Consider the following 20,272-nt stretch of genomic DNA (forward strand, 5'->3'; position numbering starts at 1 on the left):
CTCTTTCTGCTTCTTCTTCTTTCAAATGTGATTCTGTTACTATTGGAGCCTGCAATCAACATCTTTGTGTGCTGTTGAGCTGATTGAGCGATCCGGCTCATTGCTGTCTCCGAGGGAGTCCAGTGAGGTTTTGAGTGAAGTGTGCAGCCTCAAGACCAAGGAGCCTGAAGATGGGGTCCAAGCCCATGATTGATTCCGTTTCTTGTCAATTAAAGTGTCAAGGAAGATTGAAATCAATGAGAGCAGAAGGCGAGTGAGGGTTCAGCGCTGTCTGCTTGTGGGTGACCAGTCTCTCTCTCATTCTTGCTCACTGTTGCCTCTGTACCTACTACCAAGCAACTTAAAATGTGCCCTCTCGTGCTAGTCATTTCAGCCCTGGGAAAAAGCTTCTGACTATCCACACAATCAAGGCCTCTCATCATCTTGTATACCTATATCAGGTCAGCTCCCATCCTCTGTCACTCCAAGGAGAAAAGACCGAGTACACTCAATGTGTCCTCATAAGACATGCTCCCCAATCCAGGCAACATCCTTGTAAATCTCCTCTGCACCCATTTCTATGGCTTCCACATCCTTCCTGTAGTGAGGCAACCAGAACTGAGCACAGTACTCCAAGTGGAGTCTGACCACGGTCCTATATAGCTGCAACATTACCTCTCGGCTCCTAAATTCAATTCCACAATTGATGAAGGTCAAAACACCATACGCCTTCTGAACCACAGTCAAACTGCGCAGCTGCTTTGAGCTTCCAATGGACTTGGACCCCAAGATCCCTCTGGTCCTCCACACTGCCAAGAGTCTTAACATTAATACTATATTCTGCCATCATATTTGACTTACCAAAATGAACCACTTCACACTCATCTGGGTTGAACTCCATCTGCCACTTCCCAGCCCAGTTTTGCATCCTATCAATGCCTCGCTGTAACCTCTGACAGCCCTCCACACTATCCACAACACCTCCAACCTTAGTGTCATCAGTAAACTTACTAAACCATCCCTCCACTTCCTCATCCAGTCATTTACAAAAATCACGAAGGTAAGGGTCCCAGAACAGATCCCTGAGGCACACCATTGCTCACCGACCTCCATGCAGAATATGACCGGCCTTCTGCGGGCAAGCCAATTCTGGATCCACAAAGCAATGTCTCCTTGGATCCCATGCCTCCTTACTTTCTCAATAAGCCTTGCATGGGGTACCTTATCAAATGCCTTGCTGAAATCCATATACACTACATCTACTGCTCTTCCTTCATCAATGTGCTTAATCACATCCTCAAAAAATTCAATCAGGCTCGTAAGGCACGACCTGCCCTTGACAAGGCCATGCTGACTATTCCTATTCATATTATACCTCTCCAAATTTTCATAAATCTTGCCTCTCAGGATCTTCTCCATCAACTTACCAACCACTGAACTAAGACTCACTGGTCTATTATTTCCTGATCTATCTCTACTCCCTTTCTTCAATAAAGGAACAATATCCGCAACCCTCCAATCCTCGGAAACCTCTCCCGTCCCCATTGATGATGCAAAGATCATTGCTAGAGGCTCAGCAATTTTCTCCTTCACCTCCCACAGTAGCCTGGGGTACATCTCGTCCGGTCACAGCAACTTATCCAACTTGATGATTTCCAAAAGCTCCAGCACATCCTCTTTCTTAATATCTACATGCTCAAGCTTTTCAGTCTGCTGCACGTCATCACTGCAATCACTAAGATCCTTTTCCATAGTGAATACTGAAGTAAAATATTCATTAAGTACCTCTGCTATTTCCTCCAGTTCCATACACACTTTAAGGAATTTAAGAATTAAGGAAAACCCCAAAGCATTCACATACTAGTAGAATGCCTTGGGGTTTTCCTTAATTCTGCCCACCAAGGCCTTCTCATGGCCCCTTCTGGCTCTCCTAATTTCCTTCTTATGCTCCTTTCTGTTAGCCTTATAATCTTCTAGATCTCTAACATTACCTAGCTCTCTGAACCTTTTGTAAGCTTTTATTTTCTTCTTGACTAGATTTATTACAGCCTTTGTACACCACGGTTCCTGTACCCTACCATAACTTCCGACTCACTGGAACGCACCTATACGAAGGTCTACACAAATATCCCCTGAATATTTGCCACATTTCTTCTGTAATTTTCCCTGAGAACATGTTTCCAAATTTAAGCCTCCAATTTCCTGGCCGATATCCTCATAATTCCCCTCACTACAATTAAATGCTTTTCTAACTTGTCTGTTCCTATCTCTCACCAATGCTATTGTATTCCTGGAGTGTTTCGATGACTTCTGTGTTTTTCCACTCATTTTTGGTGTCATTTGTGTGATTTGGTCTTTGTGCATTGGGGGTTTGATGTTTTTCTTTAAACAGGTTCCATGGTTTTCTTTCTTTCAAGGCTGTTTGTGGGAAGACGAATCTCAGGGTTGTATACTGCACACATACTTTGATAATAAATGTACTTTGAATCTTTGAAATTGTACTTGTGTCTTTACAAATTCTCTTACCTCTAGGTTCTTTTTCAGGGTCAGAAGATTTTCACTGCACAGCTCCACATTGTTCAGAGTCACCTAAATGAGAAGAAATCACACAGCTCAACTGCACAGAACTGAACATCTGGAGGTGTGAGAGTCTGATCGCCCTAATGGTTGAGAAGGTTCACTTTGGATTGGTTGAGACTCTGAATAAGGCACTGTAAGTATGCCCTTGGTTTCTGTGACACTTACAGAAAATACGTCAATTTAACATGGGCCATCATATTAGTGTGATAATGATGACATTATGGTAAATAACGGTTCATACACACCAAGCCAAGTGAGCTTTAGTCCTCATCTGACAAGCTAAGGAGTGCAGAATAGGTTTACCAGTATATTGCCAGAATCGAGAACCTGACTGATATTAGGAAGTAGAATATTATTCGTTGAGCTTAGGAGGCTCAGAAGTGATCTTACAGATGTGTACAAAATCATGATGGGCAGTCTTTATCCCAGGGTTGGGGAAATCAAGAGCACAAGTTTAATCTGAGATGGGCAATATTTATTAAGAACTTAAGAGTGACTTCTTTTTTTTAAATCACAAAGGGTATTGGGTACATGGAATGAGCTGCCAGAGAAGGTGGTTGAGATAGGTACAATAACAACTTATAAAGACAGTTGGACTGGTATATGGATTGGAAAGGTTGTTGGCCAGGGTGCTGGCAAATGGGACTATGCTGGATGGGCCATCTGGTCCTGTTTCCACACTGTATAACCCTATGAACTTGGAAGCATTTGAATTAGAAACTGAGTGAGTGAGAAAGAGTGGATAGCTCTCACCAACCAGCACCTGTAAACAGCAACAAGAACCTGAAGGAATGATGCGTTCAATATAGCACAGGGTCCTGGCCCCTCAGGGGTTTGGTAGCCATAGAAAATTATTACAAAGTTTGTGACAATACACTTGGCAAGTTTAAATGTATCTATTACTAGAACTGGACGTGCAAAGTGGACACCATCTTGTTCCTCATCACTAGCATCTTTAATCAAAGCATAAATTAACAACTAAAAAAAGTTGAATTTGGTCAGTGAGCAAGGAAGCCTTTAAGTATGAAGTTATGCCAACAATTTTCCACAAAATACTACAGGTTCTAGAAATCTGAAACAAAAACAGACAACGTAGGCCCAGTTTATACCATTAACTCGCTCTTTTCTCTCCCTCTAGATGTTATCTGACCTGCTGATCATTCCCCATATACTGATTTCCCAACAAATCCTGGGCGTAATAGGAAAGGTGAAGCCACAACACATAATCCTAATATGAGAGGCAAACTGAAAAACAAAATACCAGAAAAGATTGCTTGGCTTCATCTGTACTTTCAATGCCCTTAGTGTCAAATTTGCCCTGCTGCAGGCTGGAATGCATGATGTTCACTGCACTGGTCACACCACGCTGTATGTCCTGAAGGGTTGTAGCTGGGAAACCCATACGCAGCTTGTTATAAAGTACTTCCCTGTGTAACGGAAACAGAGGAACATATCACAAAGCATCACCAGCTATAATGCAGCTGTATGACTTTATAATATACTGTACGACAATGGTGAAGGCTGGCTATGAACTCACAAGACCTGGGCTATTGCAAAACCAGTTTAGGTGAGGAGACTGCAGTTGTTTGAATATGGAGCAACAATCTGCTGGAACAATTCAGCTGGTCAAGCAGCATTTGTGGGAAGAATTTTGGGTCATTTCTACTTGAAGTGCTGACAATCCTCCTTTCCTCCCACAGGTGCTGCTCGCCCTGCTGTATGTTAAATTCTCATGCTGACAGTTTAAAGCATTACGCTGAATGGCTCCATCAAGACAACATATTCTTCCCACTTACTGCGGCGGAATGAAAACAAACTGAGAACATATCCCGATAGCTGTGATAGCTCCAGAAACATTTAAGGATTTGTGTGAAATTGAAACATAAGGAGTATCGTAGCGGTTAGCATAAGACTTTATAGTGCCAGTGATCTGGGTTAATTTCTCACTACTGTCTGTAAAGTGTTCGTACTTTCTCCCCGTGACCACATGGGCTTCCTCTGGTTTTCTCCCATATTCACAGGTTAGTTGGTCCCAAGGATGTAATTGGGTTACATGATCTCTTTGGGCCAGAAGGGTCTGTTACTGTGCTGTATCTTTATAAAAGCCAAAACTAGTGAGATGTCTCCAAGAGTGACCCAGGAATGCAGAGAAAAATTGAGATCAATGTTTTTAAGCTGAATAATTTAGCAGATTTAATCACTTACAAATGCAGTAATAGGTTTCAGAGAATATAAGATGCAACAAATAAGGAATACTATCTTTGACACTTAATCTAAATTTTTAAAAGTATAACCGTTTAAAGGGAGAGAAAACAATAAGAAGCTAAGGATTCTAAAAAACTGAAGATTTTACGAATGCTGGAAATCTTGAGCAACATACACAAAATGACAGAGGAACTCAGCAATTCATGCAGCATCAGGTTGGCAGGTTATAGGGAGATAGGTCATCTCCCAGTGAGGCCTCATCAGCGAGATTCGACATACACAGACTGGAAGATTGCTTCAAGTACCTTCGCTCCTTCCACCGCAAAAGACAGAATATCCTGATGGTCATTCATTTTAATTTCACTTCCCATCCCAGCATGTCTGTTCATGGCCTCCTCTACTGCTACAATGATGCCACACTCACACTGAAGGAGCAATATTTCATATTCAATTTGGAAAGCCTCCAACCTAATGGCAGGAACATTAACTTCTCTAATTTCTGGCAATTCCTCCCCATCCCACTTCACTCCTTTTCTATTCCTCATTCTAGTTCCCCTCTCATTTATCCTCACCTGCCCATCACCTCCATCTGGTGCCCCTCCTTCTTCCTTTTCTTCCATGGTCCACAGACCTCCCCTATCAGCCCCTTTACCTCTTCCACCCATTCCCTCACAACTTCTTACTTCATTTGCCCTTCCTCCTCACCTGGCATCTTAAATCCCTTCCTCTCCCACTTCCATTCTTATTCTGGCTTCTGCCCCCTTCCTTTCCAATGTTGATGATGAGCCTTGGCCCAAAACGACAATTGTTTATTCTCCTCTATAGTTGCTGCCTAGCTTTGTTGCCTGGATTGGAGTGCTTACCTTATGAGAATAGGTTGAGTGTACTTGGCCTTTTCTCTTTGGAGCGACGGAGGTTGAGAGGTGACCTGATAGAGGTGTACAACATGATGAAAGGCATTGATTGTATGGATAGCCAGAGGCTTTTTCCCAGGGCTGAAATGGCTAACACGAGGGAGCACAGTTTTAGGGTGCTTGCAAATAGGTACCAAGGGGATGTCAGGGGTAAGCTTCTCACACAGAGAGTGGGGTGCATGGAATACACTGCTAGTCGCGGTGGTGGAAGCAGATACAATAGGGTCTTTTAAGAGCCTCTTAGATAAGTACATGCAGCTTAGAAAAATAGAGGGCTATGCACTAGGGAAATTCTAGGCAGTCTCCAGAGTAGGTTACATGATTAGCACAACATTGTGGGCCAAAGGGCCTGTGATGTGCTGTAAATATCTATGTTCTCTGCTCTTACTGAGTCCCTCCAGCATTTTGTGTGTGAAGCAAAGAATTCTATTTGCCAGCTATTTCAAGGGTCTGTAGAGAAAGGCAAGGAACAATGTATAGTGTCACACATATATAGCTATAGATATGAATAAAAAATATCTGCAGATGCTGGGAATCTGAAAAACAGCAAGTCAAGCAGCATCTATGAAAAGAGAAACAGAGTTATGGTCAACGATCCTTCAACAGGTTCTTTCTCCATCCACAGATGCTACCCGACTTGTTTTCTGTTTTATTACATTCCCACATATTTAATTAAAGCAGAAAATTCCAGTTGCATTATCATATTGGAGGAAACAGATTACAGACAAAATGCTGGAGGAACTCAGGTGGTCAGGCAGCATCTATGGAAATGAGTAAAGAATCGACATTTCAGGCCATCCTGATGAAGGGTCTCAGCCCAAAACATCAACTGCTTATTCATTTCCATAGATGCTGCCTGTCTACTGAGTTTCTCCAGCGTTTTGTGTGCTTGAATTTTCAGCATCTGCAAGCTTCCTCGTGTTTGAGATTACAGACAAATTTACTCCCTCATAAACAAACTGGAATAATACAACTCAGATGGAAAGACTGTGACACAGATAGAAGGTTTTAATTGACAGAGAACTTCTAATAAAAGGTGTGGAATGTTCTGAACATATGGAATGAAACCACCAGAAAATGCCAATGCTTACTGCCCAATTATTTTAAGTTTAAAATTTATGATCCACTTTCAGTCAGCTTCTCCATTACCTGCTTCTGCTTCAAAATGGATTAGTTTCAAGGTTGCCTTTCAAGGTTTCTTACTTGGCACACATCTATCTGTATGCTTATGTTGGCAGAGGTGAACTAACAGTAACCCTAGCACCAGAAATACTGAAAGTCTTAAAATGCACAACTCTGCAAAAGCTAGGGAAACAACCTGGTACCTTTTCAAATTCTACAGCACCATGGGAATTAGAACAGGACACAGGCAGTAGAGGGTTGCCTCTCTGACTGCCGGTCTGTGACTGGTGGTATGCTGCAGTGATCAGTGCTGGGTCCATTGTTGTTTGTATTCTTTACCAATGATCTGGATGATAGTGTTGTAAACAGGATCAGCAAATTTGTGGATGACATCAAGATTGGGGGCATAATGGACAGCAGGAAAGGCTATCAAAGCTTGCAGTGGTATTTGGACCACATGGAGAAATAGGCAGAAAAATGGCAGGTGGATTTTAATGCAGATAAGTAAGAGGTGTGGACAAACCAGAGTAGAACTTACACAATGAGCAGTAGGGTACTAAGGATTTCGGAAAAACAGAAGGATCTGGAAAAAGAGATCCATAATACCTTGAAAGTGGTGTCACAGGTAGATAGGGACGCAGAAACATTGAAAACCTACAGTACAATACAGGCCCTTCAGCCCACAAAGCTGTGCTGAACATTTCCATACCTTTAGAAATTACCTATGGTTACCCCATAGCCCACTACTTTTCGGAGCTCCAATGTTCCTGTCCAAGTGTCTCTTAAAAGACCCTAGCATATCACCTCCACCACTGTCACCGGCAGCCCATTCCATGCACTCACCACTCTGAGTAAAAAAAAATAACTTACCTCTGACATCTCCTCTGTACCTACTTCCAAGAATCTTAAAACAGCCCTCTCGTGCTAATCATTTCAGCTCTGGGAAAATGCCTCTGACTATCCACACGATCAAGGCCTCTCATCATCTTGTATACCTCTATTAGGTCAGCTCCCATTCTCTGTCGCTCCAAGGAGAAAAAGCCAAATTCACTCAACTTATTATCATAAGACATGCTCCCCAATCCAGGCAACATTCTTGTAAATCTCCTCTGCACCCTTTCTATGGTTTCCACATCCTTTTTGTAGTCAGGTGACCAGAACTGAGCACATTACTCCAAGTGGGGTCTGACTAGGGTCCTATATAGCTGCAACATTACTTCTCTGCTCCTAAACTCAATCCTGGGCTACCTATACTCCCATTTTTGAATATTAGAACATCCGCAACCCTCCAATCCTCCGGAACCTCCCCATCCCCATTGATGATGCAAAGATCATCGCCAGAGGCTCAGCAATCTCCTCCCTCGTCTCCCACAGAAGCCTGGGGTACATCTTGTCCGGTCCCGGTGACTTATCCAACTTGATGCTTTCCAAAAGCTCCAGCACATCCTCTTTCTTAATATCTACATGCACAAGCTTTTCAGTCCGCTGTAAGTCATCCCTACAATCACCAAGATCCCTTACCATAGAGAATACTGAAGCACTCATTAAGTACTTTCGCTATCTTCTCCGGTTCCATACACACTTTTCCACTGTCACACTTGATTGGTCCTATTCTCTCACGTCTTATCCTCTTGCTCTTCACATACTTGTAGAATGCCTTGGGGTTTTCCTTAATCCTGTCCGCCAAGGCCTTCTCATGGCCCCTTCTGGCTTTCCTAATTTCATTCTTAAGCTCCTTCCTGCTAGCCTTATAATCTTCCAGATCGCTATCATTATCCAGCTTTTGAACCTTTCATAAGCTCTTTTCTTCTTGACTAGATTTACAGCAGCCTTTGTACACCACGGTTCCTGTACCCTACCATCCTTTCCTGTCTCATTGGAACGGACCTATGCAGAACTCCACACAAATATCCCCTGAATATTTGCCACATTTCTTCCGTATATTTCCCTCATAAATAAAGTGGCCCATTGGCCTTCATAAATCAAAGTATTGAGTACAAGAGTTGCAATATTATATTCACCCACCTACAGGAAAGATATCAATAAGATTGAAATACTGCAGAGAAAATTTACAAGGATATTGCCAGGACCTGAGAACCCTAGTTAGAGGGAAAGACTGAATAGGTTATGACTTTATTCCCTAGAGTGTAGGAGAATGAGGGGAGAATCGATCCAAGTATGCAAAATTATGAGGAGTATAGATAGTGTAAATGCAAGCAGGCTTTTTCCACCGAGGTTAGGTGAAACTAGAACCAGAGGTCATGGGTTAAGGATGAAATGGTGACTTCCACTCAAGATGGTGCCAGCGTACAACACTCCCTCAGTGAACATCTTCCAGATAGCCCACAAAAATGTCTATTTCATATCTTTTACATGTTTTTCACCTTAAATGTGTTTCTGAGATTGTTAAAGCCTGCAATTTACAGTTTAGAGATTGACTGATCCAGCACTTTGCTGCCTGCGAAGAGATTCCAGGAAGGAAGTGCTTACTCGGATGGCTTCAATGCAAAGAAACTTCAAGACAGGGCAGAAGCCAATGCTCGACTCCATTTCACCAATTAAAGCATCAAAGAAGATTGAGACATCGAAGTGGGTGGCCTATCACTGTGTGACTCACTGTGCCAGGTGGGTAGGCCTCTGCCTTGTGTGGTGCCCTCTCTTTCAATGAATGTCAGTGAAGGCAGAGGATGGTATCGTGATTCTGCGTTTATGGACTGCAAACTTTTTCAGACATAATTTTTATATTTTGCTTTTTTATTCTGTTTGTTGCTTTTCCATTTTGTTGTGCAAGAAGGGGTTTGGGAGTTGACTTACTTGTTGAGTTCTCTTTTAGCTTTTTTGTGCGCGGGGAGAGGTTGTTTGATGCCCTTGTTTCGTTAGTGTAGGGGAGGGGGCTTTGGGGGGGGGTTTGATGATCGGGATGCCGTTCTTTTTCGTGTGGGGGGGATTGGGTATGATGTTTCTCTCTGAATGACTTTCATGTTTTCTCCTTTTTTCTCGTGGCTATCTGGAGAAGGCGAATCTCTGAGTTGTATACGGATACATACTTTGATAATAAATGAACCTTTGAAACTTTGGAACCTTTGAAATACACTGGACAACAAAGATTTTGATTCCTGAATACTTTTGAGTGTACCTTCTGGATTTTAGGCTGCTGATCACTAAACTTACCATAAAATTTCACTACCATGCACCATTTTATTAAAGAAATCACCTATATTTTTTTATTTCAATCCATAATTCAAGTCAGAATAACTGATGCCAAGATTAAGGAAGGCATTTTCGTTGATCCACAAATCAAACAGGTCATCAAGGACAAGCAATTTGAAAAACTTCTAGTGGGACTGGAGAAAATCGCATGGAAGGCATTCAAGGGCGTTGTTGAAATTTTTCTTGGCAACTACAGAGCACCAAACTATGTGCAGCAGATTGACAATATGCTTAAAGCGTACAAAACCATCAAGTGCAACATGTCACTAAAGATTAATTTTCTGCATTCTCACTTAAGACTTCTTCCGGCAAATCTTGGCACAGTCAGTGACGAGCATGGTAAAAGGTTTCACCAGGACATTGCGATCATGGAGAAACAACATCAGGGCAAATGGAACCTATCAATGCTGGCTGATTACTAACTTAATGCTAACTAAATCAATGCTAACTTAAGCAAGAAGCCTCAGCCACTGAGTTGGGTTTAATTCCAACATTTACGTGAAATTTGGATGCAAGGGGTATGGAGGCCTATGGTCTGGTTGCAGGTCAATGGGACTAGGCAGAATAATAGTTCAACACAGACTAGAAAGGCCAAAGGGGCTGTTTCTGTGCCGTAGTGTTCTATGACTCTGACTGAATCAAAGCAAACTGGAATGATTACCTGGCAGTGATCTGACTGACATGCGAACCTATTAGTATAAGTGAAGTCAGCAGATAGACAATGCAAGGGACAGTTGTAACACTTCATGCACTGTGGCAGTCAGTGAACAGTGACCATGTTGGTGGCATAGCCCTTAGCATAATGCTTTACAGTGCCAGCAATCAGAAGGTTCAATTCCTGATGCTGTCAGTAAGGAGTTTGTACATTCTCCCCATAAAAGTATGGGTATCGTATAAATGTTCTGATTTCCTCCCACATTCCAATAGATGTAAGGGTTAGGACTTGTGAGTTGTGGGGATCCTATGTTGCCCCCAGAAGCATGTCAACACTTGCCTGCCTCTAGCAGATCTTAAGGCTGTGTTGGTCATTGACACAAATGACATTTTACTATCTGTTTTAATGTACTGTATATGTGACAAATAATCTAACCTCTTCTTCAGTTGCAGGACTGAATCACCAAGAAAAGCTAGCACCAGGTGGTGCACACAGACACATCCATCCTACCTGAAATCTGACTCCAGTACAGTGGTGGCATGGTTGATCATTGCACACAGACAGTCGATATTGGAGCTTGCCAGAGCACGACCAATGCACTTCTTCACAATGAAGAAAACATCATCCACCATGCTGGATGTCAACTGGCCCCTCTCACAGACATCCATTGCAACAGCCTGCAATTAAACATTTCAACCTTTAAGTGCCCAGGCAATTTACACATTGATCAAGAAAGCCAAAGTTCAATTTCTAATTAATCTCCCCCTGTGAAAATTTCCTTTAAACATGGTCATCTTCAACCAATCAACCTACATAATAAACTAATATAAAAAGGCGGAGCTTAGGAAGGCTAATGGCACTCAACAGCAACTCCTTTGCTTGCATCTTCGGAAACAGTGCTATTTCCATCTTTAATATCTCTAATTGTCCCTTTCAGGTTTCTTTTGAAGACCCTGACCTGCAGTTACACGCTGACTACAGTTCTTTGTGGGAATGGGACCCACTCTCAGACTTTCACAACTGGCCGTTATTTGGCACGCCAAGGGCTAGGCCTAAGAGCTCCGCTTGCCTTCGGAGGACCGAGTTTTCATGGCTCTGGAGACAGGAGGATTGGAGGTCGGTGTCCAAGCAGAAGACTGGTGTGTCACGGGAGATGGATCTATGGCTGTGTGCCCAGAGACCAGAGATCTTTAGGCACAGAGTTTGGAAAAAGCAATGCAACGGACTGTTAACATCGTAAACCATTGAGTTGTCTGTTACGTTTCCCCTCTTGCTGTGAAACAACGACACCTCTTTCTCCCTTATTACGGAGAGAGAGAGCCTGTAGTATGTGGAATGCCGGGTGAACTATGTAGTTTTTGGAGTACTGCAAGTCTGTGTCTTTGCTGTTACCTTACTCATGCTTGAGTGCTCGGTGGTGGGTGCTGATGCTCTTTTTTACCGGGGATTATTGCTTGCTGCCACTTACATGCAGGAGGGAAGGGAGCTTGGGGCGGTGGGGGGGGGGGAGGGGACTTTGGGTTCTAACATTTAACTGTCGTTCATTCTCTGGGGCACTCCTCTGTTTTCGTGAATGGTTGCAAAGAAAAAGTATTTCAGGAAGTATATTGCATACATTTCTCTGACATTAAATGTACCTTTGAAACTAAGTTTGCAGGGAATGATCCCAGACACCAAAATCAGTTATACTGCTTTCTAGATTATTTAACCATATAACAACAGGGGAGGTGAAAACAGCCAGAATCCTGATTACTATACAAGACAAATGTGCATTGAAACAAGGTAAGAGATTGCACAAATCTCAAAAATATCTGATGGTAAGGGTAAGTTTCCAAACTAGTCACTTCACACTTTCAGCCCCACTGCATGGACTGTCCGATATTATTTTCCAACTGGTCTTTCCACTGAGATTCCTTTCTCCTGCCCTGGTTTGCTTAGTGCCAGTTCAATATTTTATGCTGCATGATTCTGCTCAATTTTACTCAACTCGCCTGCTGAATCAAACACTATCCATCCCCACCTTGACCCATTCCAGGTCCCTCAAACCCGGTCCTGTCCAAGCTTTGCATAAGCAGAGCCCATGGTACAAAACAGAAGGTGAGGAAAAGATAAATCCCCTTTCTAAGAAAAGATGTACTGGCATTGGAGAGGGTCCAGAGGAGGTTTGTGAGAATTATCCCAGCAATGAAAGGGTTGTTTGGTGGCTCTGGGCCTATACTCACTGGAATTTGGATTGGGGGGGGGGGGGTGCTCATTAAAACCTATCAAATACTAAAAGGCTATGATAGAGTGTTTATTTCCTATAGTGCAAGAATCTAGAACAGAGGGCACAGCCTCAGAACACAAGGATGTCCCTTTAGAAGACAGATGAAGAGGAATTTCTTTAACCAGAGGGTGGTTAATCTGTGGAATTCATTGCCACAGACAGCTGTAGAAAGTCGTCATTAGATTATTGGAGATTAGATATATTAAAACCGTAGGAATGATGGTGTATGCCAACATTAGTAAAGACATCACAGCTTACAGGGAGAAGACAGAAAATAGGGTTGAGCAGGAAAATAAATCAGCCATGATGGAATGACAGAGCAGACTAATTTAATCAGCCATGATGGCACGGCGGAGCAGACTTATGATGGCCTAATTCTGTTCCTGTGTCTTATTCCACCATATCTGTATAGTTGAGAACAATACTTAGGATGCACATGTTGTTGGAAAGCTCAGCATTTATTGTGCTTCCTCTGCGATAACCTTGAGGCTCTACGAGACAACCTCACTGGTATCTCACTGAAGTCACATACAGAGCAAACTAGTTAAGGAGAGCAGATTTTCTTCCAAGATCATACTTTGCAAATCAGTTAGATTTTGAGCCATTATATTTGGATCCACATTGTAACTCTGGGATAAGAATCCACGACTTTGGCCAATGGATACAAGAGCAGGAGATTCACTTTTTACAACAAGCAGCTTTGAAGTAACTTTTACTGATAGTGGCATTTTATTTGCAAGATTTTGCTAACACTTATTTAAATTTTCAAACTATCATGGTAAATTTTTAACTTTTATTATTTGATTATTAACTCAAATCTCTGGAACTCTAAACTAGATTTACTGTACTCTTGCTGATGAAGTGAATCAGTTTACAATAGATTCATGTACTATATGTGTGCTGGGGAAGCCATCAGGAAGCACTTCAGAGAACTGCTTTACTGGAACCACTATAAGCATTCAGGGTTTGGGAGAACATCAGATGATTAAACTAGCATGACTGGATATCCAGTTATGTACTAGAATTAGGAATGACGGTGTATGCCAACATCAGATCCTGGAGAAAAATCAGTTCGAACAGAGCCTGAAGAGGGATGCTCAGTTTATGTTTAGAGTGGGACTCTTCACGAGAATGCACTATGATTCTAATATTCCTTAGATCTTTTTTTCTGGTTTCTCACATCTGAACACAGTCAGATCATTTTGGCTTAGAATTCCAACCGAATGTGCAGAATTCCTTGTATGCATTCAATTGTCAACTTTTTAAACAAGTTAACTTCACTCCTTAACAGTCAGCATTTGGTGAAGCTGAATGACAAAACAGAAAGTGATTTGCTAACCCCCTCCTTCATTTGTTGAACAGGAGGGCTAATGCCGGTATTAAATGAGAAAGCTACAAATTAATAACTTTTCTTTGTAACTATCAAGAAGCCTTTCTCCCTTAGCTTCCTCTTCTGAACTCTTTGTGGACTGTCCAAATGGCTTTTCTCATATGACTTGAGAAGATTAATGACTGGAGACCACATTACACAGAGAAGGAAACACTGATCCGTCCCCACACATTCTCACCCTACGATGCAAGGATTGGTGGAGCAGGAGCCATGCCTATTTTTCCTCCCCTGATATCCCACAACAAGATTACAGAATACAAGAGGGAGTGTATGGCACCCACAATATACATTACCTTGTTGACCATCTCTCTCATGAAGTATTCCTCCATGGTGATGTAATATCCAATCAGTTCCTGCATATTCCGACTCAGCAAGCATAGGTTACAGAGTTTATCCAGTGCCTTCTGATGCTCTGGTAGAATCAAGACACATGAATTTCAGGATATTGCAATTGATAGTAATATTTACGTAGAATATGCTTACAGTTTCTTTATCTTGTAGAGGTGAAGCAAGCAACTCATCTCTACAAGAACCAGTTATTCTCACCCTCTTTACATTGACATTGCTTTTCTCTTCATGTACTTACCTTGCTTCATTTTAATTGTCCCTGCATAATTCACCTCAACCATGTGGTAGTGAGTGCCACATTTTCAAAGAAAGGAGGTTTCTCCTGAATTGGATTTAATTATTTTTACCAACCCCCGCAAGCATTATTTAACTTTAATACACTAAAAGGTGAACTCTTGATCTTCCAATCTATTTCATTGTGGTCCTTGCATTTTATTTGTCTGCCTGCACAGTATCTTCTCAGAAAATGCAACACTGTACTCTGCATTCCCTTTTCCTTTCTACTACCTCCATGTACTAATGTATGGAATGATCTGTCTGAATGGCACACAAACAAAAGCTTTTCACTCCATCTCAGCACAAATTAAAATTTGACATAATTTATGTAAAGTTATGAAGACTTTCTGCCTCATTAGAAATATGGTGTACAACTGTATTGAGTGACAGAGATATCATATTTCTGGTTTAGCAATCTGATTTGATTGTTTTTAGCACTGATGTGTGAAGGACACAGAAACCATTCAGTACATTGGATCTAGTCAATATCTAGTGGGATCAGCTAGAAAGCATTTTCTGTAATGTGATGTGGACTCTAATGACTTTATGTCAAATGGCCTTACAAAATTTCACATCTGATGTCAAGAACTACTTGCTTATCATAGTATAACACTTTGGAATTGCAGGATTGAGGATTATGGAGAAATAAAGGAAAAACACATCATAGGATCATGCATAGGCAGAAGACGGGCCAAATTCCACTTCCTTGTTCTGGTTAGCACCTCCACAAAGGAACAAACAACATACTTTGCTTACAATCAGAACAGGCCACCCTTACTTCTCAAAGGTACACAGGTAAGAAAGAATAGGACAAGAGAAGGAAAAGCCGCCAAAAGAAAAGTTATTTTGAAACTATTTTCACACAAGCAGTTGTGATGATCAAGAGAAGCCCCACCATTTTTATAGTCAGATGATTTACCTTGCTTGACTTCCTCTGAGGCTACTGCATCACAAACCTCAAAGTCAGCAGTGATCCTTCTTTTCATGAAGCGCAAGTATAGTTCTGCGCGAGCATTCATTAACGTAACCTCTGCTAAAATAGTGTCCAGCTCCCTAAAATAAATCAAAAGTAAACTCTTTCAGATATATTCATTCATCTTTTCATTTTTTCCCAATACTTTTATTAGTTTCTACATAGAATACAGAGTACAAGAAAGTGTATATAAAAGGTCAAAAGATAAAAAACTACCAATTACATTATATCTGTTCATAACAACAATCTCATTACCCTGTATTCATATAAGTTAATCAATAGTCATATTGAACTATACTAATTTATTACAAAAAAGTCTAACCCCTACTAAGACTGAAGCTGTTCATTAAGGAGAAAAGAAAGTAAAATATCTTCTCATATAATAAAAAATTAATAACAGCCAACATCTGAGTTTAAACAACAAAATGAAGGTTTTGAAAATAATTCAGAAAATGGCCCCACAATGTTTGAAAGTCTTGACTAGATTCAGAAATTGAACAATGAATCTTCTCTAAGTCTAAACATGACATAGTGCCGCATAACCATTGAGCACGAGTAGGAGGAAAAACAACTTTCATTTGAACAAAAGTGTCCTCCAAGCTATAAGAGAGCTATAGGCCAAAGTATGCAAATCAGATGCCTTCAGCTTAATATCTTGTCCTGTAACAATACCGAATAGGGCCATCAGAGGGTTAGGCTTAAAATTGACTTTAAAAAGTAAGGAAAAAGTTTGAAAAACTTCCTTCCAATATTTTTCAAGATTCGGACAAGTCCAAAACATATGAATTAATGAAGCTTCTCCATTATTACATCCATCATAGTAGGGAGATATATCCGAATAAAAACGAGATAGCTTACCCTTAGTCGTATGTGCTCTATGTACCACCTTAAATTGTATGAGGGAATGACGAGCACATAGCGATGAAGTATTAACCAGTTTAAAAATTTTATTCCAAATTTCCCCAGATATTGATGTCTGTAAATCTTGCTCCCAATCTTAATTTTGTCTAAAAGAATATTCCTCATCTCCAGTAACATACCATAAATATTAGATATTAAACCATTATGAAAAGGTGTCAAACTAAAAATTACATCTAGTAAGTTCTTATCTGAGCTTATAGGAAATGTAGATAGTTGAGATCTTAAAAAGTCTCTGATTTGTAAATATCTTTTTCAATCTTTATTATTATTATAAATATCAACAAAATAAAAGTGATACATAGATAATGGGATTACAAACATACACATTTCAACTGAACATGAAGGAATACATAAGCAATGATTACAGTATAAATGAGTATTCCCAAATCATGGACGATACAAGTAACAAATAAACAAGGCAAACCTAGGTATATCATAATATATAAAAAAAAACAAAAAAGAAAAAGAAAATTTATGCAAAAAACTAATCTAATAATCTAATAACTAATAAGGGAAAAAAACAAAGAAGAAAAAAGAGAAAAAGAAAAAATGGAAAAACAAGGGATGTTTATCTAAAAAAAAGTGAATTTTGGGTAAGCTATGTTTAGTTGACAATTGCTCAAATGATAAAAGGTTTCCTCCAACAGATTCCGAGAACATTTAATACCCAAACTGTTCCATTCTTTAAAAACTAAATCAGTTATTGAGGGTTTTAAAAAAATTAGAATAAATGGGACTTGAAAAGGGAAAACCTCAATAAACCAAAGTGTTTTCTAAATTGTATCCAGATCCTCAGAGTATGTTTAACTATTAAATTATCAGTTAGTTTACTTACAAATAAAGGAAGTGAGGATCCAAGAAGAGAAATAATAGAAAATTTATTAACAGAGTTAGCTTCTAAAGAAACCAATACCGGACAATCTACACGATTAATGTAACCAAAACGTAAGGTATCATATATTAACTGCCCAGTAATAAAACCTAAAATTAGGTAAGGCTAAACCTCTAGACTTTTTAGATTTTTGAAGATGAACTTCATTTAAATGCCGATGTTTATTTTTCCATATGTAAGAGGATAAAATAGAATCAAGAGAGTCAGAATAGGATTTAGGAATAAAAATGGGTAAAGCCTGAAAAAGATATATAAATTTAGGTAGAATATTCATCTTAATAGAATTAATTCGTCCAATCAATGAAATTGAAAGAGGTGACCAATTTAATGATACTCTTTTTACATTACTCAATAAAGTAAGAAAGTTTTCTTTAAACAGGTGTTCTTACTGATTGTTACACCCAAATAAGTAAATTGATTCCTTACAACTTTAAAAGGGAGATTAGTATTAATTGATACCAAATTATTTAAAGGAAATAATTCACTCTTATGTAGGTTCAATTTATGTCCTGAAAATAGGCTATAACAGGAGAGTAAAGAAAGTACACAAGGTAACGAGTTCTCAATATTAGAGACAAACAGCAACATATCATCAGCGCAAAGCAAAATTTTGTGAGTAATACCTCTCCTTAAAATACCAGATATCATAAAATTCTCAAAAAGCAATGGCAAGAGGTTCTACAGCTAGAACAAAGAGCAAAGGGCTCAATGGACAGCCTTGTCTAGTTCCGTGATGAAGTTTAAATGGTTTGGAATTTTGAAAATTAGCAACAACCTGAGCAGGAGACAGATAAAGTAATTTAATCCACTGAATAAAATCTGGTCCAAAATTAAATTTTTCTAATGTTTTAAATAAATAATTCCATTCAGCCTGTGATATCACACATTCCGATATCTCCTGAAAGGGAGAGTAAATAACATTTAATACACAGCGTATATTAAAATGGGAGTGTTGGTTTTAAAAAAATCCAGTATGATCATCAGAAATAATGAAGGTAGAATATTTTCAATCCTACGAGCCAGAAATTTAAAAAGGATTTTAGTATCAACATTGAGTAGTGAAATTGGCCTATATGAAGAGCATTCAGTTGGGTCCTTGTTCTTCTTTAGGATAAGCGAAATAGAGGCTTCATAGAAACATTGATGCAAGCTACCCAATTTGAAAGAATCCAAAAAGACTAAGTGTAACTGCAGTATAATTATTGAAGAAAAAGCCTTATAAAATTCTCCAGAAAATCCAACTGGACCTGGAGCCTTTCCCATGCATAATGAGCTTATAGCCTCGGTAATTTCCTCATAAGAAATGGGTTGATCCATCTGTTTACAATTATCTGCAGAAAGTGCAGGGATATTTAATTGATCTAGAAAATTATTCATTACAGTATTATCTTTAGAGGAATCAGAACTATAAAGTTTAGAACAGAATTCTGGAAAGGTATCATTTATTTCAGAGTGATCAGTTGTCCTATCACCATTAGTTTTGCAAATTTCTTTAATTTGTCATTTAACTACAGAAGTTTTTAAATTGGTTGGCCAATACTTTGCCTGATTTATCTCCATGAATGTAAAATTGAGTCTTATCTTTAAGAAGTTGAATTTCAATTGGATATGTTAACAGAAAATAGTATTTAGTTTTAACTTCAACACATTTTATATAAAATAGGATCTGGAGCTATAGCATATTTTTGATCTAATTGTTTCAAATGATTGGCTAATTCAATTCTTTCTTTGTTAGCTTTATTCTTAACACCCGCAGTAAAAGAAATAATTTATCCTCTAAAATAGGCCTTGGAAGTATCCCATATAATAAGATTAGAAGTCTCTTCCTTTTTATTCTCTTCAAAAAACAAAATAATATGCCTCTCTGGAAATTTTAAAAATTCCTTATCAGATAACAAAGTTGTATTAAAACACCAAATTCTGTTTGTTTGAGGAAGACCAGGGAGATTTAAAGATAGAAATACAGGAACATGATCTGAAACAGCAATCTCCTTATATTCACAGGAACAAACTGATGAAATCATTTGACTATCAATAAAAAAATAATCAATCCTGGAACATGTATGATGAACATGGGAAAAAAAATGAGTACCCCCTATCTGAAGGATGTAAGAAACGCCAAACATCAACAATACCACATTTCAATAAAAAAGATTGAATAAACAAAGCTGATTTATTAAGAGGCGCTGATTTAGAAGATGATCGGTCTAAAATTGGGTCTAGCCAGCAATTAAAGTCTCCTCCCATTACCAAAGAATAAAGACTCAGATCTGGTAAAAACGAGGGAAAAATGCTCAAAAAATCCTGGATCATCTACATTTGGGGCATACGCATTGGAAAATACTATTAATTTATATTCTAGCTTTCATGAAACTATAGCTGAACGTCCATTAGTATCAGACACTACTTTATGTTGGACAAAGTAAAGAGTATTATCTATAAGAATAAAAACTCCTCTAGATTTGGCCTGAAAAGATGAATGAAAACAAAGTCCATTCCAATGGCTAAAAAAAATGTAGATTATTACATTTGCATATGAGA

The 20,272-nt window shown here is 39.5% G+C and overlaps 1 protein-coding gene across 2 annotated transcripts in view; it reads right to left on the reverse strand.

The window, feature by feature from the left end:
- cog4 (component of oligomeric golgi complex 4) overlaps positions 1–20,272 on the reverse strand; it is a 104,188-nt gene that overhangs the window by 28,256 nt on the left and 55,660 nt on the right. For both annotated transcript variants that reach the window (XM_059992504.1, XM_059992505.1), the window contains 5 exons: positions 15,865–15,998; positions 14,615–14,733; positions 11,176–11,342; positions 3,821–3,986; positions 2,506–2,568 (listed from right to left, as the gene is read on the reverse strand). In XM_059992504.1, coding sequence (XP_059848487.1) covers positions 2,506–2,568; positions 3,821–3,986; positions 11,176–11,342; positions 14,615–14,733; positions 15,865–15,998 — 649 coding nt within the window. The remainder of the gene's footprint in view (positions 1–2,505; positions 2,569–3,820; positions 3,987–11,175; positions 11,343–14,614; positions 14,734–15,864; positions 15,999–20,272) is intronic.

Source organism: Hypanus sabinus, chromosome 17, assembly GCF_030144855.1.
Source record: "Hypanus sabinus isolate sHypSab1 chromosome 17, sHypSab1.hap1, whole genome shotgun sequence".
Classification (NCBI taxonomy): Eukaryota; Metazoa; Chordata; class Chondrichthyes; order Myliobatiformes; family Dasyatidae; genus Hypanus; species Hypanus sabinus.